We start from the raw sequence: 26,077 nt of genomic DNA on the forward strand, positions 1-26,077 counted from the left end.
CAGTAGCGTTTCTTATTTTAATTGCATAAACCCAACATGAACAATTTTTGTCAAGCCTGTAAGTATACTGAGGTGTATTCTTTTAATATTTTTTGTATACTTTTATTTACAAAAGAAAAAAAACGATCCTACAGTTTCAAGCCAAATAAAAAATACAAGGCTAAAAAGTGGAAAAAGAGGCAGAACAACATGTGGGATTTTTCTTTAAGGAAGTATCTGAAAGACAAATGGAGGACACACGGGGAGAGCTAGGAGCCAGAGCAGCTGCTGATACCCTTGACTTTGAAATGGCAGCTGAGAAACCAACTCTCTTATCCCTCACTTTACATGTAGTGAAAGAGTCCAAAGCGGCCTTTCAAACCTCAGATGTCCTTTGGCGCACTTGAAGCTTAGTAGCCGTACTTCTCGTTGAGATGAGTCTTGCCATCACCGCTTTGACCTAAGGGACAAAGAGGAAGAAGTGCATTATCCCTTTTCCCCTCTCACCTAAGAGAAATGTGTATCCAAGTACGAAACAGTCTCTAGGTAACACCAGCCATGCAAGCGCAAAGAGGATAAAAAGTCAGACTGCATATTGCAATTCAATGTGTCTTTTGATTTACATTTATATTTCATTTTAACCTTACTGATAGTGCTAAGATTACATCATGTATCCCTGTTTTTGTGGCTGGTTTCTTGGGTTTTTTTGGTGTCCTCAGTAAGTTGGTAAGTTCAGAAGGTAAGTTCTGCTACTAGCAGGCGGAGCCAGAAAATGGAGCTCCCTCTTATGGACACAGTTCACTTGGCTATCCCAGACAGACCTCTGAGTTACTGAATCCAGTATTTTGTTCCAGTGGATTCATATGCCAGAGATGTGCAGTCTTTTCATTGAAGGGTGATTCACCAGATTATAGCTTTCTTCAGCAAAATTTATTCTAATTTTTCTTATTCCCTATGGAGCCTGCCTATATTATAAGCCTACAACAGCCTTACAAAAATTATAGTAATGAATCTACCAAGTGAAGACTCAACTTTGAACTTACTATAAAAATCTCAACGCATGAAAATAAATTTTCTATTTTTGAAAGACTGAAAATTCATTACACTGTTTAAGAATAACATAAGATAAAAACACCCTGAAACTAAAGTAAAAAAATCGTTCAACTTTAACATATGTTGGATGCATCCATTATTCAGTGCCTTCACCAAAGCATTATCAAAACTTCTCTGCAAAAACTCGACCCAATGTTTGCATTCCGACTATTTTTGCAAAAATCTGCAAAGAAGATTTTTGGATTTCACTGACCTTTATGAAAACTGAGAATACTAACATTGCTGGAGCATTTAGCCCTAGCGAAAGCTTGAGCATGTCTTTCAACTAGATTATCATACCACCATGTGTGAATGGACTTAGTGTTCTCAGGTGTTACAAATCTGAAAAACAAACTTCAGGTGTATCTGTCCATTGAGATGAAAATACTACAGATATGGTCTGTATTTCACTGCAAGACCTGTGTGGCCATAGAGCAAACATGGAGCGTAACATGGCAGAAAACATCAGGTTCTGAGTAAAGTATTCCTGAATTAGCTTTTTCTCGCAGACTTACAAGGACACCCTGACTATGTACTAGGTATATTCCTGAGTTACAAGACTAAAATTGGTAAGGAAATGGTTGATACCTGCAGGAGGAATCCATATGCAGTAATCTGGGTCATCATCTGGGTACTGTGAGGAAAAAAAGGGTTGTTGGACCTGCAAAAGGTGAAAAGATTTTTAAGGTGCTGCACCCTTCCACCAATGTGTCACAGCCACTAAATCCTCACTCATGCAGAGACAAATACTGAAAGGTAAGGGTTATTTCCACAAGAGTCAGGGATAAAAACAATAACATAGAAGAAAGATCAAACCCTCAAATAGATTCAGTTTATTCCCAGTAGAGTCACAGACTAATAGAAATGCTAGTTAGAGGGGACCTCTGGAGGTCATCCAGCCCAATTTCCCCCTCAAAAGAAGAACCTGTTCACTTCTGGACAATTTAATCTTATCATCCTCGTGTTTGGCAGTGTTGTTTGACACAGGATTTCTTTATGCAGGGAAAAGCTTTAGAGTAGGATTTTCAAGATGTGTTTTCCTGATTTCAGTGCACAATCCCACTGAAAAGTTTGGGCTTAAGGTGACTTTCAAACTGCAGTATGTAAAAGTTCATTTGTTACATAAGGACAACTTAAGTTTTCAGAAAGAATACTCATTTTTTTCAGGTCTCACTGGTATACTGAAATGTTTAAAGCAAACCAATACAGGTTACTTCCAATGCAATTGTTGACAGAGCAGTATCTCTTTGTCCCTAGATTTTTAAGTTTTGCCACATCAGCATCATTTTCTCAACAACTTCTGTTTTCAACAACTGCATATAGCCATATAAAAAAAAAACATACAAGTGCAGAAGGCAAGACTTAAGAGCTCAAAATATATCCAAGTTACTCAGCACTGATTTGCATTACTTTGTATTATCATGACACAGTCTTAAGTCATGCAGTTGAAGTTTTCATTCCCTCAAAAACTTTCCTTCCCCAAAGTAACCTCTAAAACAGTTATTTTGGAAGACTACTGTTTTCCAAAACGTTAGACTGCAGGGTTGAACAGTTTTTAAATATGGCTTGTGAACAATCACTTGAAAATTGTTTTTCCAGTTTCACATGATTCAAAGTTACTGAAATACTAAAAGAAAAAAAAGAAAAAGCTGACTTCTGGTTGATATTTTCCATGCAAGATCTGAGCCCAAAGGCAGAGACAGCATGTGGAAAAAGTGATTTGTGATGGGAGAAAGAAGACATTTAAGCCATGTGGCATCTGGAGAATGCTCAGTGTTAGAGTGAACTCTCTGCTGATGAGAAATGCTGACTTGACTGTCTCAGCATGAAAAACTGCCTTGTCCTCCCATATTCTTAAAAGTGGTATAACTTGGCCTTTAACAGTATAAATACACTCTTGATTTCTTTAGCATCTTTAGCAAGGCCAGCAACAAAGGACAATTCTGAAGATTGTGCCTACCCAAGCCCTGGGTCCTCTGCCAGGACTAACAAGGCAGCATTTAGCACATGCAGTCTGCTGAGAGTTCAGTTTCTTTCAGTGCAGTGAGTTAAGGGCTGCAGGGCTAAAATCAGATGGTCACCACAAAGAAACTGTCATAATGGTCAGAACTCATGGCCCACCACGTACAGTCATCTCCTCTGACTGCAGCCAGTACAAGAGTGGCATTCACTCTGAAGGGAAGACCCTCACAATAACCATTAGGCTGAGAGCATCCTATCAGAGAAGATCCTTCCCAGCTCTAGGAAGGCAACAATTGCCTGAGTCCCAAAATATGCAAAGCGCATATACTTTACATATTAATACAGATCTCATGCACAGGACAAACAATGTCTGGTATATCCACCCAAATTTAGTGATAATTTGGTTGCAACAAACAATCATCTCTTCGACTCATCTCTTCCCACATCATACAGAGAAGGATGAGGTTTGATATACACTCATTACAACTTCAGTACAGCATATTCTGAGACAGCCAATACATGTTTCCCAGGCTACTCTCCAAGGGAAATTTTGTAATGATATTCCAAAGCACCCGTGTTCTACAACACTTGTGATACAGGAGAAGCAGCACTTATTAACTGCCAAGAGAAAAGGTGAAAAAAATAATTTTGTGATTGAAGAGAGCCTCTAGCATGCCTGAAATGCTGTGCTTTACCTTTTCTTCGGAGACTCCAAAGTCTGTGTCGAATGGCAGTGTATAGTTCTGCGTTTGGGTCTTATCAGTAGAAAAGCACTACTATCACAGAGCAATACTCCATCAATTTGTTAGTATTTCAGTAAAAAAAGATCCTACTACATGATTTCCTGAAAGTTTTAAACTGCAGGAGTCATGGTGTGGTAACTGACCTTCCTTGAGTTATTGGTTTTCTTAACTTTCTCAGATGCCTCTTCAGGTTCATTATTTACTGCCTTGGATACTGGGAAGAAAGAAGATTTGTTTTATAACACATCACAAATGGTCAGTTCTACCAGAAATTAACAGGAAGTTCACAAAAAAATTAATACATCTGTAAGGAAATCCAAGACAGCTCACTGCAACACAATTCATACTTAAGAATAATACTGCTGAACATCTTACTGTTTTCAAACGTTTAAATTATGTTAAACACAGTGACCCACCAGACTGTGGTTTAATAAGGTCCTCTTTAGTGTGATTCTTTAGTTAATGGCAGATGTTTCTTTTCTAAAAGACACTTACTATCTGTAATCACTGCAGTGATAATTTAGAAAGGAAAGGGTAGGAAATGTGCAGGACCAATACGCTTTTTTAAAAAAAAAAACCTCACCCAAACATTAAAATAACATGACTGATAAGAATTCCTTGGTTTTCTACCACTTAGTCTGTGAAATATTGAGACTCTTATCGTTTAAGTCTATGGGTGAGATGAAGAGGACAGGACAACATTCTTAGGAGTCTAGAGTTATGAAAACATAGAAGAGTCATACAGATCTCCTCCACGTTCAGTACACCTAGCAGTCTTCATTTTGAGGATCTGACTTTTTGGATGTACATGCAGAAGGGTAATCTAGGTCATTAACAGATTATCACCTAATGTTATGTAGTACTTGACACTTTATAAAAGAAAGTTCTATAAGAGCTACTGCAAAAGAATAAGGGAAGCAAAAGCACTATCTTCCTCTCCTAAATTAAAATAGTTTTTATTCCCATGCTATTTTTTTTAAAACAAAGGATCTCAAAGACTATGAAAAGCAAGGAGAACTGAAATATAGTGGAAGTGACCTGTCTCCACCATACATTTATCATTTCCCAAGCAAAACACTATCCTTTATTTCAAGTCTAGATTCTTTGGGCTCTGCATTAAGCTTAGTTTCCTTTGACCCACATAAGACAGTAAGCCCTTTAGTCAGTATCTAAACCCACATGCTCCTATACAAAAGAGTCTAAATTATATTGCTTACCTTGAGATTTCTCTTGTGAAGGTCCCATCTGAGATTCACTCCTCAGTACCTTTGGCTCAGGCCGAAAATCAACCCCTGTGAAAGCAAAACGGAAGAGGAAGGTAGGCACTCTGCAGTAACTCGTGAGCAGAGCACTAACATCCCAGACAATGTACAACAGAGAACTCTTAGCTACATTTGTCTTGGGAAGAACCCTTCTCTCAGAAGTCCTCCAAATTATTTCATCCACCAAGTCCATTGCAATACATTAAAGAAAAACCTGTGACCACTTAAAACACTTTCCAAGAGCAACCTGTCCAGCATTAAGCCAAGAAGTTAGAATTTGCTTTCTGTTATCAAACATACTGTTTACTGAGAAACATCATTACTGAGCTTTCAAAGGCATCAAGCTGATCTAGAAAAAAAAGGAATATACAAAGACACGGGAATTTATCTCTCCATTACCACTTTTAAAATTATTTTTCCTCCTTACAAATGGATCTGAAGCTTTGCACAGACATTTGTTTTTTACTGTCACTTCCACTGCCAACAACACATTGTAGTAGTTTTCATATGGACAATCAATCTAATGGAAATGGGGTTTATCAAAATAGGACCTTTCTTGCATCCAGGAGATTTATTCTATTTCACCAAAATGCAAGAAAACAGAGTTTCATGCCAACTGCCAAACAGAGTTTCAACTGGAATCATGTGAAACTTAGCTGCTGCCACACAGACTCTGGATTCATAGCAAAAAAACTATGGAAAAGAAATGGAACATCAGGAGAAAAAAAAAACCAGCAGTAACAGACTCAACTTCATTACTGGAAAAAATCAAAACCAGTGTTTTACCATCCTGAAGGGATTCTAGATTCTTATTATTGCAAGGAGAACTATCAGGAGCATTAGTTTCTTTTCCTGTTTCTTCCTCTGTTGTCATTTTCATTTCCAGGTTTGACGCTCTGCTGTTTACTGCATCTCCTTCTTGCTGCACTTCCATTTCTTCCTCTTCCTCTTCCTCCTCCTCCTCTTCTGGTCCCTCATCTTTCATTTTTAACAAGCTTTCAGGGATGTCTGGACGCTTAACAGGCAACTTCTGCAAGACAAAGACTAGAGGTAGATGCCACAGATACTCATTACAGGAGAAAGCACACACACTATTGTCAGAGACAGCTGATAAGGAAACACTCTCAGAATGAAAAAATAGTTAAGTTTTAAGGCAAAGTTATTAGTAGAGATGGAATATGAAAAAATATGTCCAGTCCATAAACAAGGAGTGCAGTCTTTTCATAAGAGCAACACTGGAAACTGAATCAGTCCTGGATATGACCTTGACTATAAGATCAAGCAAAACAAAAGGAAAAAAAAGGACCAGCTGCTGAGATATAGCAGTGGTTCAGCCCCATGTCCCCACACTGCCTCCACTTGATCCATTCATTGCCTTTTGCCCACAGCTGTGTGACTGCAGGACAAGGGCACAGAACGGCCACTGCTGGCAGCAAACAACATCCAACAGCCACTGCTTGCTGCTCATGCACCTTTCACTGCTACAGGCTGCACCTCCAGGCTGTTTCCATGCATGTGAAAAGACACGGTTGCCTCCTACAGTCGCCACAGCCTGAGGAGGTGTCTGAGAAACAGCCACTGACTTGCAGCACTTGAGTCCAACTTACCCCTAGGCTTCCAGTTTTCAGTTTGAATTTGCTCCCCCCTTTCATTGCACCGAAGAGAGGCAGGTTCATCTTTTTAGGTTTGTTCTCTGTGTTCAGGCTGTAACTCCCACCCCTAATAAAAAAATTAGATACAAAGAAAAACAGTGTACAAAGTATCAAACAAGTCTTCTATATAAAAATCAAAAAAATAAAAACTGCAAATTAGAAGTGGATATATAAAAATCCTTTTATTTCTCTCCCACTTGAAGCATCCAAGGAGGAAGCTGCAGGAGATGACTCCTCCTCAAGTTCAATTGCGTAAATACTTACATATGTATATAACATATATGTATATATAAAAACATACTTGGAGGGCAAACCTCAATTTAAGTCAATTAATTAATTAAATCTCTAATCAAGCTGCTACTAATAAATGATGAACCCAGCACACAACCTCTTGAATTGCAGTAGTGCTGCTGGGCAGTAGTTAGACAGACACTACATCTGACTTCCAGACACATTTCAGAGAGTGAAAGTGTGCTTCATATTGTACACAGTATCTGTAAAATTCTTCAGTTCCTTTTAGATGCAGGTTGGGAAAAAAATTAAAGAAGCTGACACTATGCTTCCAATCCCTTTCCCACCTCATTCTGCCAGCCTGGGCTCATCTTATTCCAGTTTTCAGTTCAGGTTCTGCCTGAACCACAGATGCTGCAATATCCTGAAGGCACAGCGACTCTTTAAAGAGATGAGCCAGGTAGTTTGGAAAGCTGTCTTGCTTTTGTGTTTGGAAAGCTGTCCATTTACTGGGCGTGCACAACTGCCCATGGATAACAACAAGAGGAAAATTTTATGTTTTTTATATATGGTTTATATTTTAGCTGACTTACGGGGGCTTCAGCTCAGGTAGCTCTGCAGGCTTGACAAGCTTTATTAACCCTTTCAGTCTCTGTTGCTCTTTCTTCAGTTCAAATGACCGCAAGTGAAGCTTTTTTCGTGCCACACTGTCTAAGGTGCATCCTGATTTTATTTCAGTCATGAATTCATCCAAGGAATCTTGAGCTGCTGGCTGGGACTGGACTAGGAAAGATAAAGGGAAGATACATATTGTTATGGTGGGGAGATGAAAGCTGTACTCGTGAGGTGCAGCCTTTAGAGAATAAGGCACAGTAGGAACAACTACCCTTTCCGCAGAGTTTCTGTTGGAACACTGGCGATTGTTAGCGCTGGAAATGTGAAAGCATTTCTCCTAACAAAAGCCTGAAAGTAAACTTTAATCCACTTACATAACAAAGCCTCTCCTAAAACTGCATGTTTCCCTGTGAGAAAGTGTCTCTGTTCTAGATTGTCCATTTCCCTCCAAGATCTGCTCTCCCTCAAAAGGTGGCTTAGGGTTCTTTTTGTAATCACAGACTAAAATAATCCCAGCTACAAGGAAACCTACACCACTGCATGGGGAATACCATTTTGGTTTTCCTGGAATATTTAAGTAGTAACATTTGGAAAGCTCAAAATGAATCAATGCATGGTGCTGCCTCCTATCCCTGAAAGAGTGCATACAAAACCAATATCATACATCTACAAAAATGCAGATGAAGATTTCATACATCACAAACTCTACCTTTGCTTTGACTGGATTTTCTAACAAGAAAACACTGCTCTGTACTAAATCTCTAAATGACTAAGGAAGATAAATACAGAATTCTAGCACATGAATTTCAAATTTCAAACAAAAGACCCAGGAAAACTCCTTTCTTGGGCTTGAACAGTGCTTCGTAAGTTTTTATATGGTGTTCAAAAATAAGTTGGAGGCAAACAAGGAAAAACGTTTTTGCTGGAATCTTAACAAGTCTTTTGACAGTCAGTTTTCTGTCTTTTAATATCATATGAAAAGTGGCAAATCCAGTATGTATTTGCTGCCTTGCAAGTGTCCTTCTGTATATGCACAAGCATAATTATGTGATCAATGAGTTATTTTCAGTTCATCTTGAGCTAATTAAGTAGCACTTGAAATTTTAAATGCATACAAATAAAACAGTCCAAGTTATGCTAAAGAGCACATATTTGAGCAGTTTTTACATGACTTAGATATTTAGAGGAAAGTCTAATAAGACTCATGCCTAAAAATGGACTCAGCTGAAAAGGGTATTTCTGATCTAAAACAGAACAAACTTTACCATTTGAAAATATAAGAAAGCCATAGCAGTAACTGTTCAAAGATACACAGAATTAAGAGGCACAAAAAGATTAGAAAGAGTTGTAGCATTGACCTCCACACAAGCACAAATGATGACAAAATGTCATAAATGACATTCTGATAGAAATACTCCTCCTTTTCCTTGTAACTGTTTATTTGAACCAAGACAAAAAGCAGCAACGGAAAAGTATTGTTAACAATCAGTCTGAAACTCATAGCAGGCAGGAGCGGAGCAGAATGATTGATTCAAACATCAAATTCAAACATCAAATTACAAAAATACGGTTTAGTGACTAGTCATGTAATTCAGAACAATTAAAGCTGCACAGTTAAAGCCACAGCTCGCTGCTTTAGCTGCAGAACAGTCTAAGTGCTTCAGCCAGTGAGTGATCTTCAGGGGGCCAGATCACCCCCTCCTGCAAATCGGATTCTTTGCCTGATTCCACCAACAGTACAGGCTCACAGTTAGCATTCGCTATCTGTTGCAGCAGTTTTCTACACTACTGAAGTAAAATCTAACATTATTAGGAGGTGAACCAATCATGTCTATTATGCTCTATATCCCAGCGAAGAAAAGCTATAGGGCTATTTACTGCACCATCAACTTATCGATTATTTTCTTCTGAACAGGCAACCTGTTCAGATCTGCATTCAGCTGCATCAGTGAATGAGAGATACCAAGTCAGTCTGTCAGTAACTAGTTCTGAAGAACCACAGGAAACAATTTTTGAACTTATACTGAGATTTTTTTAGACAACTACTTCATTTCTCCAAGTGCTTGGTAAAAGTTGTTGCAATTTAGCAAATGAAATTCCCATCCAATATGGAATTATATTGTACTGCAATACAAGGACTGCACTTTTTTTTCAAGGCTCTAAAGGAGTTGTGCAACCACTTGCAACTTAAAAAACATGATAACATAAATCAGCATTATATGGTGTTAGTAGAAGTGTAAAAATGAAATGGCTCTTCCTTCTCCCAGCCTCTACTACAATATGATTTAACAGTCTTGTTGAGAAACAGCATCAGCAGAAACAAAGGCATCAGAACATATAAAAGCTTGGAATTACACGTCTCAGACAACATAAGCATCAGTTCCTTTTGCTAGTCAATCACTAACTACTCATCAAAACAGTCATGCTGAAAACAATTCCTTCAAACACACTGAACGTGAGTTAGAATGCTTGGTGGAACGGTACTGCTTTTTGAACAGGGACCCAGTAAAATCAATCAACAACAAAAATGTTGATACAAGTGAGTTTTCGTGTGGAGCTGAATTACCAGAAAGAAACATGGCAATGTAATGCACAAAACACAGCCCAGCTGCCACACTGCTGTTAGGGTCCTTGGAGAGAAACTCTTCTGACTAATGTTGCAACCTTTATTAATGCCAACTCTGTTAAAAAGCTTTTTCTATGAAGAGCCAGCCTAAACACATTTTCTTTCTGCCTTCCTTTTACTCCACAAGACATCATCAGTAACAGAAAGCAAAATGCAGTTATTTGTATAGTATGCTTTTAAATCTAGCTCACTAACAGACACAATCACTAGCCTGGAAAGGCTCTGCCTTTGTACACAAAGGCATAATCCTAGAACCTGAATGGCACCCTCATTAGCTAGCAGATTCACTGAACATATGGGTTAAGTGCCAACTGCTCTGACTCTACATTTTTCTTTTCCCACCTTTCCTTTTTAAGGTGCATCTACAATGAGAGAAGTGAAATAAAAGATACTATCCTTTCTGTCAGTTTTTTCCCCTTCCCTTGTAAATGCTTTTGAAGGGAGTGGAAAAGACACTGCTCCTCACTTTGAAAACTGGGTCAGTTCCACCAGTACTGGCAGATAAACAGTAATAATACTCACCCTCTTAAAATCCAGAAGCTTGTACACTTGCCACCCTACTTCAACTTAGATGCTGCTTGCTTTGGAAAAAGTTGCTTTCATTAGCAAGTGACCATACACAGAATACATAAATCATTGGATGAAGAGCTTAAATATTCTCTCCAACCAACTCAGTGACCTGCAAAACTTCCAATCCCTTTGTAAGAAGTGAACACTAAAAAAAGAAAGCACTGAAGCAAGAAATCTGTAAGATAATTTTAATATCTTTTCTTTATGGAGAGTACTACAATCAAACAAACTTCATGCCTTACCTTTCCCTGAAGCCTTCAGCTTCTCTGTTATCTCAGAAAGCTCATTTTCAGCTTCCTTTAGCTTTGTGACCTATGAGAGAACAACACGCTTAGAAGACTTTTCTATCATCTTAAAATCCTCTTTTAAGAGTTACTCAAATAACCTACCAAATTACTTTACTACTTCTGATCTTTTACCAGGATTTCCTGGGCTGAAAAAAAATATAGTCTAGAGTGCTCCTAAAAAATTATCCTTCCTTTGACACATTGTTTAAATAATTTTCTTTCTGAAACACAAAATTATTTATAATTCTTCTGCAGCAGTGTTATACCACTCCAACCCACCCTACCCCTCACATCCTATTGTCTGTGTATGATTTTTAGTGGTCATATGCCTGTCAATCCAGGATGCTTACTCTTCGAAGTGGAATAAGATTCTTCTCTGGGATGTGTCCTGCACAAACTTGAAAGCTCGCAATTATTTTCTGATGATTTAAAACTATTTCAAAAGTATCCTGTTTCGGCATTTCATTCACCCACTGCTGTGATCCACTAAGATTCCTTCTTAGTCATAATACAGGCATGGAAAAGTAACCCTGACATGTCATAAATATTCTTCTTACCAAGGAGTCATAAGTCTCTGGTTTTTCTTCTATTTTACCAGCTTTTCTCATTCTGTTCAGTCGTTTCTTTTCCACAGCACCAGTTCGATCGAGGAAGGTGTCATCATCACTGTCATAAAAATCCTCATCTTCCCAGTTCTTTGATTTCCTTTTTCGAGATACTGGGAAAGGTAAGGGAGAAGGCAAGAAACAATATGATATGCATACCAGTCAGCAATAAACCAAATTCAAGACAGCAATCTCAAATCCCTAGTTTAGGGCTTTTAGAATGATCACAGAATTTGACTAGTTATTTACCTGCTTCTTGCCTCAGTACTCCCCGGGCATCAAGTAGCCTGCAAGCTTCCAGTGCGCACTGTATCATTGCTTCCTTCTTCTTTCCTGAGTGGAGAACCTCTGCCACCAGCTGCTTCCCTGATGCATCGTCCACAGGCAACCTATTCAGTTTGAAGGATCAGAGAACAGCTCAGACACAAACAGCTTTTCAGCAATGCTACTCAGATATTTTATTTATCACGCTGGCATTGTTCTTCCCATTTCATTCTAATCTTTTTCTGTGGATTAAATATTTCCACTTTTCATTTCATACAGAACCCATCAAAACATTAGCATGGATTTCTTAAAGCATGCAATTAAATTTGTATTTCGCTAGTCCAAACAATAATTCTTCCTATATTTATTCCATTGGGAATACAAGAAGTTAAAAGGTTAAGTGTCAATCCCTGATCATTTTAAACACCAGTATCTTGCATCCATTTCAACACCAGTAACAAATATTTTCCATGCTGAAGCAAAGGATTTTTAAGCAGTACACTCATTGCAATGTTGTACCTTATCCACTTGAGACTTATTTTATTGACTTAATTTCCACCTCATCTTCCCCTGTCTTATAAGAGAATTACATTAGTGGCCTCTAGAAGGAACCCATCAAGAACTGCCTTATACCGTAAAAGAACTGAAATTGGGCACACAGTAGAATTAATGTGTTTTTTTTTTTTCTCTGTCCCATTAGGAATTGAAAGAGGCGGTTTCTCTTGTATTTCACTTTCACGTATTTCTCAAAACAAGGAGCGCTGAAAGAACCTAGACTCTTGCTTTCCCAATTTTCATCTCTAAGGAAAACTAAATGCTGTCAGAATAGAAAGGAAACACTGAACTAGGCACTGATCCTTGACCTTCTGTTTCAGAATCAGGGGTTAGGTCTAATTCTAGCTTGCATGTGACATGAGAGTGACATGAGAAGTAAAAAAGCTTTTGTTCATGAATTCAACAAAGTCAATTTGAAGACATAACATACTTGATCCTGCATAGCCAGCTATTGTGTCCACGATCATCATATTCATATTCTAACTCTTCTCCTAGAAAGGAAAAGAAAGTTAATATAGCAATCAAAATTGAAATAAGCAGGAATAAACTACAGCAGAGAAGAATGTCATGTTTAAACAAAAGGGATAAAATGCCCTTGTCACATATCAAAGGGCTGATTTTGCCTTACTCTTTTTTTTTTAAAAGCCATGGAATCTTCAGTTGGTATTATGCTAATTTTTTTTTCCAAAACCAAGGCTTTTTCATATTAAAAAAAATCTCTAGTGGCCTGTTAAGGAACATGTAGTTCAAATTAAAAACAATCTTGTCTCTGTATGTATTAAAGAAAATGACACTGAAGTAATGACTGTTTGCAATCTGAATTTGCAGATATTGTTCAACAGATTGATTTTTCATTTTAGCAAGTAAGAGAGCAATCGTTACATTTCACTAGCAACCACTGAAACTTTAGACTACTTTAATTATTGCCTTTTGTCTTTTTTATACTTTCCAGTTCTGTCTCACAATTATAGCTATCTCCAAATTGAACAATCTCGGATTTGATGGGTTTCAATTTTTCAACACAGCTTCAAAGCATAGGTGAGGTCTGAGTGTCACTCCAGAGGAATACAAGGTGCTCAGTGCAACTCCCTGCTTAGGAGTTAGTACCTAAATCTCAGATATATAATGGTGAGCCAAATTTTAATACAAAAACTCCAAACTGAACCACTACCAACCCCCACCAAAACCTGACAAAAAAAAAAAGGCACCTAGAATTACCCCATTAGCAAAAAAGTTGAGCTCCTGCACCACACCTTAATCCCCACGCCCTCAAAATAAGCACAAATGTAAAATTTTATTAAATTGAAAAAAATCCTGTTTAATAAAATGAAGGTACCTTCTCTATCAAAAAAGCCCTGTAAGGCCTTCCTAGGATCTTTCATATAGAAAGCATCTTGAACATCCTGAAAATCAACAGCAATAGGATTTTCTTCAACCTCATCCTCCTCAGCATCCTCACCTAGAAGACATACAAAGTGCAAAAAAAAAAAAAAAAAAAGAAGTGAAACATTAGAAAGAGAGCACCAGTATATTCCAACTTTCATTAGTTTGAAAAAAGTAGCAGCTACGTCATCCTAAAAATACTTCCCTTAAATTTATTTCTGCACGTAATCTAAAAAAAAAAAAAAATCCCACTTCTTTTTTTTGCTGTTAGTTATTCCAACTTAAGATATAGTTTTGCAGATGAGTGACCCTGCAGTTTTGGTACTTTCAAAGGTTTATGTGCTTATACATTTCAATTCAAAAAAACCCAACTCACTTTGTTCCAAAAAGCAGATTAATTTAGCAATCTATCTAGCTTTAAGATGTGGACTTCCTGTTTAAAGGTACGGACAGCTATGTGGCATAGAAGTCTTAAGCAATTAAATTTCACCTCTCAATCAAAAGTGTGGACATGCCCAACACATCCTTAATTAGGAGCATTAACTAAATAGCATTAACTAAACTTTCAGTTTTGTGGCCTTTTATAGGCATAGGTGAACTACCTTCTCCTGTTTAAAAGGAGTTCTTGCATACTTCTCACCAAATATAAGCTTAATTTGTCACACATCCTTCTTTTTAAAATGAAAAGGCTTAATATGTACTTAAAAACTTTGACTGGATTGTATCTCTTGGCAGCCAGCTGGAAATTCACTGAGAACTGGCTTAAAGACCACCTAATGCATATCAGTCAATTTATACATCATCACTTACCCATTCCCCACGAGCAGCTCATATCACTGTTCTGACTCCTTTCACTTTTCTCCTCTTTTTCATCTTCCTCATCAGAGTCCTCTCCCAACATTGTCTTTTCTAGTTTTGCTTGCTGCTGCTTACGCAGTGCCTTCAGTTCAGTCACAGTTAGTTCTGACTCAGACTCCTGGTCTTCTTTGGGTCCCTACACCACAAATAGTAACTTAGCAGAAGTGTTTTTTAAAAGCAAAAAAAAAAAAAAAGAATTTTCAACACACATGCAGATTATGTACTACAACATGAACAAATTATTACCGCGTTCTTCAGGAAGTGGAATTATTAGACCATTTGTTATGGCTTGCATTCCAAAATATATTAGTTTTCAAAGGGGGAATGGGGGAACCAGCATTATCGTGTACTTGTCAGATATGATGTTGTCAATGCCAACCAAACGTTGTCGATGTCAAATATGACTATTTTAAAGGCTGAAGGCAAAAATTCCTGTCAGTGCTACATGGGTGAATTTAAAGAATGAGCAGCTTCTGAAGTGCACGTAGAGCACGTGAAGTGCTGTCAAAGTTCCTACTAATAAAAGCTTCTCTTGTTCACAAAGACGTGTTTGTTCTCTACTTTACTGGGGCATCATACTGTCGGAAAGACGCTGCTAATACACCTCGCTGTTGGAGAGGAATGCCTTTTGCGCTCACTGCACATCAGGGAAGCCGCCCAGCCTGGTCTCATGGCGAGCCCTCGGGGGCACTGCCCCGTGCCCGGTGCCCCAGGGCGGCAGCGGATACCCGCAACCAGCTACTCTTCTCCCAGTAAAACCACCAGGGCAGCACTGGGCTGTTCCCAGACCTCCTCACACCTCAGAAGAAACTCTTACCCCGACACGCACGGGGAGCCGGGTACATTTCTGAGCCTTCACCACCCCCGACACACCGCCCCGGGACCGCCCCAGCCGGAGCCCGGACGCACCTGCAGGAGGAAGAGGCGGGAGCTGCCGCCGAAGCGCAGCCCGTGGCCCACCCGCACCCGGCAGTAGGTGCGGGGCGGCACCCGCGCCTTGTTGAGGAAGGTGCCGTGGGTGCTGCCCAGGTCGTACACGTAGAACCCGGCGGCATCGGGGTCGGCGCCGGCACCGCGGTACTGCAGCACGGCGTGGTGCCGCGACACCGAGGGGTGCTCCAGGGACAGCGCGCAGCCGGGCAGCCGCCCCACCAGGAACCAGCTGCCGTCCTCCAGCCGCACCGAGCCCAGCGCCACGCCGCCCTTCAGCACCTCCAGCCCGTACCCGGAGCCGGCCGGCGGGCGGCTTCCCCACGCCGGCTCCTCGTAGCGCGGCGCGGGCGGCGCGGCGGCGGGGCGGGCGGGCCCCGGCGGGCTGGGCCCCGGGTCGGCGGGCCCGGGGGCGGCGGGCAGCGGGCGGCTCGGCCGCTTGAAGGCGTCAGGCTCGGTGGGCTCCGACGGCTCCGCCGCCGTCTCTGTCGCCGCGGGCTCCGCCATCTTCCCGGGTCCGCTCCCGAATGGAGTCCTCCGGGGACGAGCTCCGCGGCGCTGCAGTGCCGGGGGTAGGCGCAGCCCTGGGGGTCGCGCCGCGGCCTCAGCGCGGGCCGGGGCAGCGTAGGGGGCGAGTCGGGGGAGGCGGCGGCGGCGGGCGAGGCGGAGACGGCGGCGGGCGCTGCCCTCCGCCCGGCGCGGGGGAGCGCTGGGGACGGGGGAGCCGCTCCCGGTGCCGGACCGGGACGCAGTTCCGGCGGGACGGCCGGGAGCCGAGCGGAGCTGAGGGGTGCGGAGGGAGCGCGGGGGGCGGCGAGACACGGCCTGGGGGTGCGGGGGAGCCGCGGGCTCGGAGCTGGGCTCGGGGAAGGGGGGCGGGCGGGCGGGCGAGCCGAGTGCGACCCTCAGAGTTTCTCCACGCAAACCAGCGCACGCCGCGGGTCCCGCTCGGCGAGGCCCAGGTGTTAAAGACAGATATAATTCCCGCCTCACGGGTGCGTTTGTTTGTTGCCCCCTCAGGGCAGGCGATAGTCCGACTTATTCAATGCCAGAGTGGTGATCTGATGCCGTCGAGGACACCGCGCTGCTCGGCGAGGCGCTGAGCGACAGCCTGCCTGACAGCCGTGATCTGTTCAGGAGTGCCATCCCAGCTCCAGGTCCTGTTTGTGCCCAAAGTGCTTTTGCCTGCAACAAGGCTCCTTTATACGACAGTGTCTGGGCTCTGAGGACGACGCGTGACCTGTGCAGAAATGCTGCGATACTGGGGTGAGATCCCGGTTTCCTCCAACCAGGCCAACCGCAGCTCCTTTGACCTGCTGCAGCGCGAGTTCCGTACGGTGGAAGTCCAGGATCCTCCACTGCACCAGCCATCTGCAAACAAGCCCCGGCCCACCACCATGCTGGACATCCCCTCTGAGCCCTGCAGCCTCACCATCCACACCATCCAGCTCATCCAGCACAACCGGCGGCTGCGCAGCCTCATCGCCACCGCTCAGGCTCAGAACCAGCAGCAGGCAGAGGGCATAAAAACTGAGGAGAACGAACCTCTGCCATCCTGTCCAGCCTCTCCACCTCTCCCGGATGACCTGCTTCCTCTGGATAGCAAAACCCCCAGAATGCCATTTCAACTGAGGCACAGTGACCCAGAGAGTGATTTCTACAGGTGGGTTGGTGTTTCTTTGGGTTAGTTTTTGGCTGAAGGAAAGCTGAGTGTTTTTGAATATATATGCAGTTGTGTTGATTCCTGTAGGCTGAAGAGTCAAACAGTTGTATGTAAAGTATAAAACAGGCTTCAGAAAGGAAATATTTAGCGTTTTCCTGTGTGAGTAAAACATACGTTATTTAAAACAAATGTGCTTTTGTTCCCTGTCAGTAAGATGTGGATGTGTAGTGCTGATTTCCGTCCTGCTACACTAAATGTTTATGAATGGTGTTGCTATCTTCAGTGGTATTTTGACAAGTTTAGTTACAGGATGTGAAGTCTCTTCTACTTAGGTCGCTTTCAACTAAGTTGTGTTAGTGTAATTGAAAACCCAGAAGACACATGAGGAGGTTTTGGCTGTTTAGCTGTAGGCTTTGCAAAAATGACCTGGTAGCATATTTGGAAGATTTCAGTGGCTAAGGACCTGTGACATAGTAACTATAACATTTCACCTTGCTTGTTAGTGGTCTTCCAATCGGAGGTGGAAATGAGAATGGGTGAAGGGAATTCTTGCCTCTTGTACTTGCTCCGCCAGCCAAGGGCTGGAGGAAATGTAAAGGACAGTTGTGTTGCTTCTTTCTCTGCAGCAAGTCTTTGATTAAGTAGTGTTGCTACCATCTCCCTGTCTACCCCTCTGACAAACACTAAATTCACAAGGAAGTGTTGCATTTCTTGCAGGGTCTCATAACACTTTGTGGGTTATGTGCATTTAAATTATGGAATTAATCCTCACAACTATAACTTTCTGTTCTTAAATGAAAAACTGTGCACTAATGAACATGATGTGGGATAGGATTTTAGAGGATTTTAGAGTACATTAGTTTTTGGGATGGGTAAATGTGCATCAACAAAATACAATTTATCAGTTAAATGCCACTGAGATATATTATGGCCTGAGGTTGTAAAAAATGCGTTTTATTGACAGATGTTCTATTTGGTAACATAGTCCCTCTGGACGGTAGATTGTTAATACTGTTTGTGGAGGAATACCATCATCCTTGTGGGAAGATACAAAGTAATTAGCTGAGAGGGTTGAAGCGAAATAAAGTCCTGTGGGAATAACGTTAGGGCCCTGTGACTCCTGCTCTATGGTCCCGTGGTTGGTAAAACTGAGCAGTTTGTTCTGTCCTCCCCGGTGCCTTCAGCTTGAAGTTCAGCTTGAAGTTCAGTTTTCTGTGTCTCTGTCCCTGTTTTGGAGGTTGCTTTGTCTTTTTGTTGTTCCTTTCTAGTCTCTGGAGTCTGGGTAAAGAAATGTTATTTAGTGGTCAGCCACGTGGGGGAGTTTAAGGACTACGTTGTGAAAACTGGAGGTAGAAATGTTTTGTGGCTGACAGAGAGTGAATTTATAATGAGCTGCAGTCTATTGTAGATTTTAATTGTGTGCTTGCTTAACCAAACACATTTGTGCTTTTCCAGAAGGAAAGCTTTGAGTTTGTCGTTGCATGTTTGTTCTTAACTGTTTTAAGACACATAAATTAAGAACAGCAGGTGCTGTTCTAGAAGCAAAAATGAAGTTCTGTGATTTGCTGATGCTTTTTAGTGTGTAAAATCAAATTAAGGAAGAACATTCTTCCCCCAATAAAACATGGTAGCACTTAATTTTATGCTGCTTTCTGAGGTGCAGTTGTCAGAATTACTGTATTCAACTAAATCCATATTTTAATTTCATTTTTTTTGGCACCTGGGACTGAGAAGCAATATATAGGTACAGACACAGGAAGAAAGGAAGATAAGAGTAGCCAGCCTGAATCAGAGTGCAAGTTTCTTTAGTATAGGTGTGTCCTCTTCTATTTCCTTGTTATTCATTTTCATCCTTTGATATGCTGCCCCTTTGTCTTTTATTTTGTTATGCCTGGGGTTAATTTTGGTTTTCCTCTGCCCCGCCCCATATGTGTAACCCCCTATCTCCTCCTGTCATGAGGAAGAGGCAGAACCTAATTTACTGCTATTTTTCAGTTGGTTTGGTCTTTTCAACCCTCCAAAATCTGTACTACCAGCATTTTTATAATCACAATGCTATTCCTCTCCTACAGTTTTCTAGCCTGTTTATAAATGTGTTGAAACAAACTTTGATTCTGGCACAGATCTTGAAGGGAAGATCTGGACTCCACAGTGGAGTGGACATACTTGCTTGTTGATTGATTTGGAGGACTCTGGGTTTGTGAAGCAGGTTTTCCAGCTACAAAAGCTCTCTGAATTCTTTCTGAGCATAACATATTTACCTGTGTGTCCTCTGATTCTTTGAATTTTCCTGATGCACCAAAAATATTTGGCTTCCCAGCCTGCAGTTCTTCACATCTCCTCTGAGGCTATTAAAAGAAAATGTTTTCACATTTCCTGTCTTCTGGTCCTCAAGGACCAATGCAGTTTGAAGCAAGAGGTGACTCACCACAGCTATTCATCTATTTCATCCTTGGAATTCCTTTAGTATTCCTGGATGAATTACCATCTGGTCCTGGTGATTTGCAAGTGTTGATGTTACATTTCTTAGAATGCACAATAAGGGATTGATGTTTGGCTTTGGTTGGTGTAGAAACAGAAGGTAAGCTTAAAGCATAATTGATGAAGAGTGAGTAAGGAACTGTAGACTTGAAACTGTCATTTCAATATGAGACTTTTACCATAATACAGCTGCTAGCTTTTCCTTCTTCTCTGTTCAGCTTCCTCAGATTAGCACGGATCCACCTTTAAAAGAAACCTAACCTACTCGTGTGCCTCTTCAGATGCTTTTTCTTGTGTGTACATGGTTGGTTTTGTAACAGATTTCTCAGTCAATCTGTCCTTTGCACTCCTGACCACATTGGATGTGTGCTTTGCATTGAAAAGTAATCTGTAAACAAAATTGGCAACTTGCAGTGTGGAGGCAGTTCATGACTGAAGGACTTGCAGTTAAGAAATATCTGTACAGAAGTAAAGGAGCATGTGTCAGTGGGATAGCAGGTTTAATGTTGGGAAGGATTTGAAGCAGTGGAAATAAAACCAGGCAGAACACACTTCCCCTCACGAACTAAGCACTTTGGCTTAGCCTGTTTCTAAACCAACTGGTGTTCTGGTTATGCCACTGGGATACAATTTATTTTTGACATTATCTATTGAGCAGTTTCTTTTCATACCTGTGCAGTTTCCTGTAGATGTAGCATAGGTATTTAAAAAGAGACTTAGTCAGGATGAGGTGTAACGAGGCTCTTTTCCAAAAGCAAACAGCTTCCTCATTTAAGTTAGTGTGCTGTGTTCTTTGATGCACTTTCTGCCTAATATAGTCTTGTTTTTCCAAAGTTCTCCTTCGTTTTACTGCTTTGGAGAGAATGGCTCTGAAGTGGCCTTATTGCACCTCATTTGGTATAAATCCAACCCCACAGGGTAATGTTTCATGAAATTGTCGTGTTCATAGGAAAAACAGTCCCTCCCTCCATCTGCTGCTGGCGTATGCTCACCTAGGAGGGAGCAGAGCACTTCAATTCGTTACTGCAGTTGAGTGAACATCGGCTGGCAATCCTTGCCTTAGCCCAAACACTGTCCCCTGAAGATAGTTGTGTGGGAAATGAACCATGAGCTCCCCTTCCCTCTAAGAAAAACAGCCTTACAGGAGAAGGGCTTGCGTGAATGGATTCTGCTGCCTTTGTGGGGTGGCTTGTTGTCATTTAACTGACTGACACAGAAAATGGGCCTTTTGTGAGTTTTGGAAACTTACAAATTCTGAAAATAAGTCTGGTTGGTATAAATGGACGCTATTTTCCTGTCTTCTGTTGTGATTTTCTGCATGTTGCTGGTAGAAGTGGGAGAAGGTTGGGCTTTGGGTCTAATGAATTCATAGCTTGGCAGGGAGATTTTTGTCTAGTGTTGGTGATCCATATATAAAAATATAGAACTCTTAGAAGTGCAAAACTGAAGAGTGGGAAGTTGGCCAGTATTTGTGAGAAGTTTCATACTATACTTTCTGTAGAGATCATCTCCAAGTCGTCGACCTGATTTCCTGTCCTATTAATCTATGGTGATGAAGCTTGAGGTATTAAAACACTTCTGTTTATTTGTAGCTATATGACCTGGCTAATTTGTTAAGTAGGATGGCTTTGGATGGTTGCTGAATGGAGAGCCTTTTAGAAAAGAACTAAGTGCTGCGGAGGGTGGCATTCTGCATAATGATAGTACCTGGAAGGGTGCTTTTGTAGGCGCTGAGTTTATGGATGAGATCTAAAACCAAGGCTCTTTAGCTATGATCATCAGGGAAAAGAAGAAGTTTGCTTGTCCTTTTTGGGAAGACTTGACATTAGATAGCTGTTCTCAACATAAATGCGTCTATATGGCTGTTTTTGTTCATGTGCATTCTTACCCAAGAGTACCTGGAAGTTAAAGGAGATGAAGAAAAATTATTTTCTCATTTGTTGGTTTCTGTTAACATCTACATTTCAATCACTACTCTCTGTTCTGGCCTTTAATCATATACCTCTATTGTTTATTGTGGGAAACAGGAAAACAAGAGAAGAAAAAATAAGAAAAGCAAACCAAAATTGATTGACCTTTCCAAAAGCAAGAGGTGGAGATTTGAATTTGAGTACAGTACCTGAAATTTCTTTTCTCTGTGTCTTTAATTGATTGGATTTCAGGTTGATTATATGCCCTTCAGCATAGTGACCTTGTTGCATTTTAATGCTCACAATTGGTTTCTTTTCCTCCGGGAGTTTAAAAGAGATATAATATTCTCTGCTGCTTCTGAGCAGGGATATGCATTGCCAAATGGTTGTTGTATTCTACTTTGCAAGTGGCTAAGCATCCTGCTTGTGCTTGCCGAAATCTCTGTCTGATTTTTTTTTTTTGCCCGTAGTGTTTTGAGTGAATGTGTCTATATTAACAGTAGCCTGTTTGTTCAGTGGGTTTGGTAGTGTAAGGTGCTCTCAACTGATGGCTGCTGTACAGCTGGGTATGTCCTTTATATGCACTAAAGAGATTCTTTTTTATAGGCATAAATTTTGAGGGTTGTTTTCTTCGATACTTGTTTATTTCTGTTGTAACCTCCCAGTCCCAGTGTTGTGTGAGACATATGGCTGCTTCTGAACTTCAGAAATCTGTCACTGAGGTGGAAGGGGGATTGAGGGAGATGTGAAAACAGTATGGATGACAGTTGATTTATAAAGGAACTGTTGATCTTCCAATTCATCTTGTCAGGGTGCCTGCCGTATTCTTAGCAAAGTAGTTACATAATTGAGAAGGAATTGGGATGTGAGTCATTTTCCATCAATTAATAGCTGGGATGAATCCATGACCTGAGATCCACATGCTGTTCTTAATATCTACTTAGAAATATTATTATATGCAGCTTTTAATATAGTGTAGTTCCTCCCTTTATTTGAATAATCAGAAAGTGCTGAGCTAGTGTTCTTGAAAATGAATGATTTTGTTCCTGATAGCTCTCCAAGTGCCACCTTCCATTTTCACTCCTCTGAAATGTTATCTTTTTACTACTGTGTTTCAGTGGTTTTCTATGGGTCAGTTCTGAGGGTCAAGAGAACCTGAGGGTCTGTGGCCCAGCTTCTCAGTGAGACTGAAGGGTGCCTAGGGCAGTTGCTGGAGAGTCAGAGTAGTGCCACTTTTATCAAGTCATCAGTACCGCCTGCGTACTGTTTGATCAGGTCCTGTTACTGGAAAGAGTGTCTGGTGATGCACAAGTGATGTAGGGTGAGAACGAGGAGAACCTCAAGGTGGGCAAATTGATCAGAAGCAAATGAAGAGTGAAATTCTTAGCTTAATTATGCCTTTGGTGGTGAATGAAGTGTAAAAATAAAGTATATAAATACCATACTCGGCAGAAAGGGAATTTGATTTTTTGGTGTCAGTGTTTAAGTCCATGTTACTGATATGGCAATTACATGCACTCAGTTATGAGTTGAGAAATCTAGTAGATACATGCTTCCCTATCAGAGGCCTTGTCTTGACTCCTCTTTTTCCTGTGTAAAACTTCTGTCTGTTAACTCATGTTGATGAATAGTTTGGGTGGGTGACTGTAAATGTTGGTTGAAGTGGTCATATCAGTTGTTCTCCATGTCCTCCATCCTTCATGGTCACTCCTTCCCACTTAGCAACACAGAGGGGAGAAGAGAGGTCTCAAACCCAAGGCCAGGGAATGCTGCTTTATGGCAGAACCTCTCCAGGCCTTCTCACAGGGTCTTGCGTTTGCATCTTTGGTTACATAGGGGGTTACTTCTTTCAGCGTTGTTCTTAGTGACTGCTGGGAATGAGGACAGGGAAACAGTCTCTTTGGCTACAATGTATCTGTATAAAATATATGCATATCCCATTTCCTGCTTTTTTATGTGTGTCTTTTGCATTAGAAATTCCAATCTTATCTACCCCAGAAGCCTTTGTATCTGAGTATTAGGCCTGTGACATCAGAGGTAATAAGAAAAAGAAATGTAATTAACTGAGAGGGGAAATGATTTGCATTCAAGTTATTTACAAAGCCTTTTTTGTTTGCGTCCAAGACCCATTTAATTCACTTCTCCAGGAAAAAAGCTCTTTGGTGGGAAGGGAGTTACTTAAGATTTCAGAAGATTTGCATCCCACATTCATCATCACCCAAGGAATCTTGCAGCATTAAAAGGGGAAATGAAAATTGCAAATGCTGATTTGGAGAGGAGGGGGAAGAAGGAAAAGCAGATAAACCTTTACTAGGTAGTGTTCACGTGCAATGGAGAAGCTGTGAAGAACCCCAAACCCTCTGCTCTGCCTTTGTCCATCACTTGTTATTGATAGTATCTTTTCAACTTACCTACTCCTTTCAATTTTTGAAAATGTGCTATTTTTGTCTTCTCTGGTTTTTAGAGGAAAAGGGGAGCCAGTGACTGAACTGAGTTGGTCCTCCTGCCGGCAACTTCTCTACCAGTCAATGGCCACCATCCTGGCTCACACAGGCTTTGAGTGTGCCAATGAGAGTGTTCTGGAGACCCTGACAGACATTGCCCATGAGTACTGCTTGAAGTTCACCAAACTGCTGCGCTTCGCTGTGGATCGAGAAGCTCGACTTGGGCACACCCCTTTTCCTGATGTCATGGAGCAGGTCTTCCATGAAGTGGGCATTGGCAGCGTGCTCTCTCTGCAGAAGTTCTGGCAGCACCGCATTAAGGATTATCACAGCTACATGCTTCAGGTGAGAAGATTGTTAGGGACCTGACAGCACCAAGAAATGTACCCCCAGTGCAATTGCTTATTCCTGTGGCAAGTCCTGAGTCTTACTGTGGTGAGATCCAATTACAAAAACCTACTGGATGTGGAGGGGAGTCATCAAGGGAAAAAGAAACAGGATTTTTTTTGACTAGAAGACAGAGCCCCTTATTTGTGTCCCTACTGAGGCTAAGGATGTTCTACTGATGGCTTACCTGAGTTTGAGAAGAGTCACCCAGCTCTTGAATGGCCCAGACAAAAATATCAAGTAGAGGTAAAATCAGAACTGACTGATGAACTGAATTTTCTGCTTTATTGGGATATTTGGCTGGTTAATATTTCAGAAAACAAGTAAGGAGACAAAAATTACTAAGCTGTGCAGAGGCTTATGTTTGCTTAAGCAAGGGGTGACTTCCTTAAGCTTTAGTAGGAGTATAGGGTAGTATTGTGCTGATCTGACTTCTCACACAGGTGCTACATTCCACTCTAGAGGGGACTGTGCTTCTGTGGAGAAAGAAGAAGAATTGTTAAATAAGAGGCATCAATAAATGTAGGTTGTAAGAATAAGGGTATGGTTTCTCTCTCGGTCCAAGTATTCTAAGAAATTAAACAAGCATTTTATTTGAATGATATAAAGCTGCCTGTTGTGGAATTAGAGAAATGCAAGGGTTTGAAGTGGGAATCTTGCTCCTACTTATCAAAAACAAGACCAAAACCTGCCATTCCTTCTTCCTTATGAGTGCCAGTTGACTCATTTTGGAGCAGCTGCCTTGTGCCCCTGCTTTTCCCAGGGCTGACACCTTGTGGCTTACAGAGGCAGCGTAAATCAGAGACACATGTAAGTACGGGTAGTAAGTAAGTTGTGATGGATTCTGAGGTTTGTGCTTAAAAATAACATCATCAAGATCTGTCTTCATTAAAACATTCCTGTTCAGAAAACCAGTTGTGTTCATTTTTGTTCAAACGTTTTTGTTCAGATGTTGTGTCTTTTTGGAATTATCGTTCTGCTGATGCAGTTTTCTCTCATCCTGCAGCAGGTCACTGTCTTACTGGTTTTGTTCTTTATACAGAGCTGAGGTCCACAGTAGCCTTGGTATTTGGAACTATATCTAGAAGGGGGAAATAGGCTTTGCTATTCTTTTTCCTGCTTGCTTCTGCTGTTTAAAGCCTTGGGATTTTCCTGAGCACAGTTCACTGACTGTTGGGATTCAGTTGTATAAACAAGTGTTTGTTAGAAGCAGACGAAACCTGAAATTTTTAAGTTTAATTGCCTACTCTTGTTAACTTTCTGGAAGTACAGGGCAATTCTAAATCTCATTCCTATATTTGTTCCACTTCTTTAACTGGAGAAAACTTCTGGTTTTTTTGCTGTGCATTTGACAGAAGGTACTCAGACTTTGCCCAGTGCTGACTACAGAGCTATTGAAGATCTGAGGTGCTTGGTTTTTAATGCTGGGGTAAATTTGTTACTCGAGGATGGGGGACAATGTTATAGGTAAAAACAAAGAGTAAGACAGACACTTTGCTTTTGTTCCCTGCTCTGTTTAAGTTTCTGGGCCTCATCATCTCATCGTCCCTGTCTGGGATGTCTGGATTAAACCTCTTA

General features: G+C 41.2%; 2 protein-coding genes across 3 annotated transcripts in view; one reads left to right on the forward strand and one right to left on the reverse strand.

The window, feature by feature from the left end:
- SLC4A1AP (solute carrier family 4 member 1 adaptor protein) lies at nucleotides 1-16,128 on the reverse strand. 2 transcript variants are annotated; one of them, XM_027887069.1, is made up of 14 exons: nucleotides 15,594-16,128; nucleotides 14,637-14,820; nucleotides 13,780-13,902; nucleotides 12,874-12,934; nucleotides 11,874-12,013; nucleotides 11,577-11,737; nucleotides 10,975-11,044; nucleotides 7,515-7,704; nucleotides 6,646-6,757; nucleotides 5,825-6,068; nucleotides 4,994-5,068; nucleotides 3,920-3,990; nucleotides 1,660-1,732; nucleotides 1-439 (listed from the first exon to the last, which is right to left on the reverse strand). In XM_027887069.1, exons 1-14 carry the CDS (start codon nucleotides 16,119-16,121, stop codon nucleotides 390-392), a joined length of 2,082 nt encoding a protein of 693 aa, XP_027742870.1. In that variant the 5' UTR covers nucleotides 16,122-16,128; the 3' UTR covers nucleotides 1-389. The 2 variants fall into 2 exon arrangements, with proteins under 2 accessions (XP_027742870.1, XP_027742871.1); XM_027887070.1 differs by lacking the exon at nucleotides 3,920-3,990.
- SUPT7L (SPT7 like, STAGA complex gamma subunit) overlaps nucleotides 16,100-26,077 on the forward strand; it is an 18,566-nt gene continuing 8,588 nt past the window's right edge. The window contains exons 1-3 of the mRNA XM_027887071.1: nucleotides 16,100-16,186; nucleotides 16,640-17,277; nucleotides 24,133-24,457. Of these exons, the coding sequence (XP_027742872.1) occupies nucleotides 16,865-17,277; nucleotides 24,133-24,457 (738 nt within the window). The 5' untranslated portion in view covers nucleotides 16,100-16,186; nucleotides 16,640-16,864. The remainder of the gene's footprint in view (nucleotides 16,187-16,639; nucleotides 17,278-24,132; nucleotides 24,458-26,077) is intronic.

Source organism: Empidonax traillii, unplaced genomic scaffold, assembly GCF_003031625.1.
Source record: "Empidonax traillii isolate 1590-97213 ecotype Southwest subspecies unplaced genomic scaffold, ASM303162v1 scaffold202:size1011777, whole genome shotgun sequence".
Classification (NCBI taxonomy): Eukaryota; Metazoa; Chordata; class Aves; order Passeriformes; family Tyrannidae; genus Empidonax; species Empidonax traillii.

What these genes read in the sequence shown, in the direction of transcription:
- SLC4A1AP (XM_027887069.1), bottom strand. Translation starts at nt 16,121, where the DNA reads ATGGCGGAGCCCGCGGCGACAGAGACGGCGGCGGAGCCGTCGGAGCCC. An exon ending in CCCGCCTCTTCCTCCTGCAG is followed by an intron (nt 14,821 to 15,593) that starts GTGCGTCCGGGC and finishes TTTGTGGTGTAG; the next exon opens with GGACCCAAAGAAGACCAGGA. An exon ending in TTCACAAGAGAAATCTCAAG is followed by an intron (nt 3,991 to 4,993) that starts GTAAGCAATATA and finishes CTTTCTTCCCAG; the next exon opens with TATCCAAGGCAGTAAATAAT.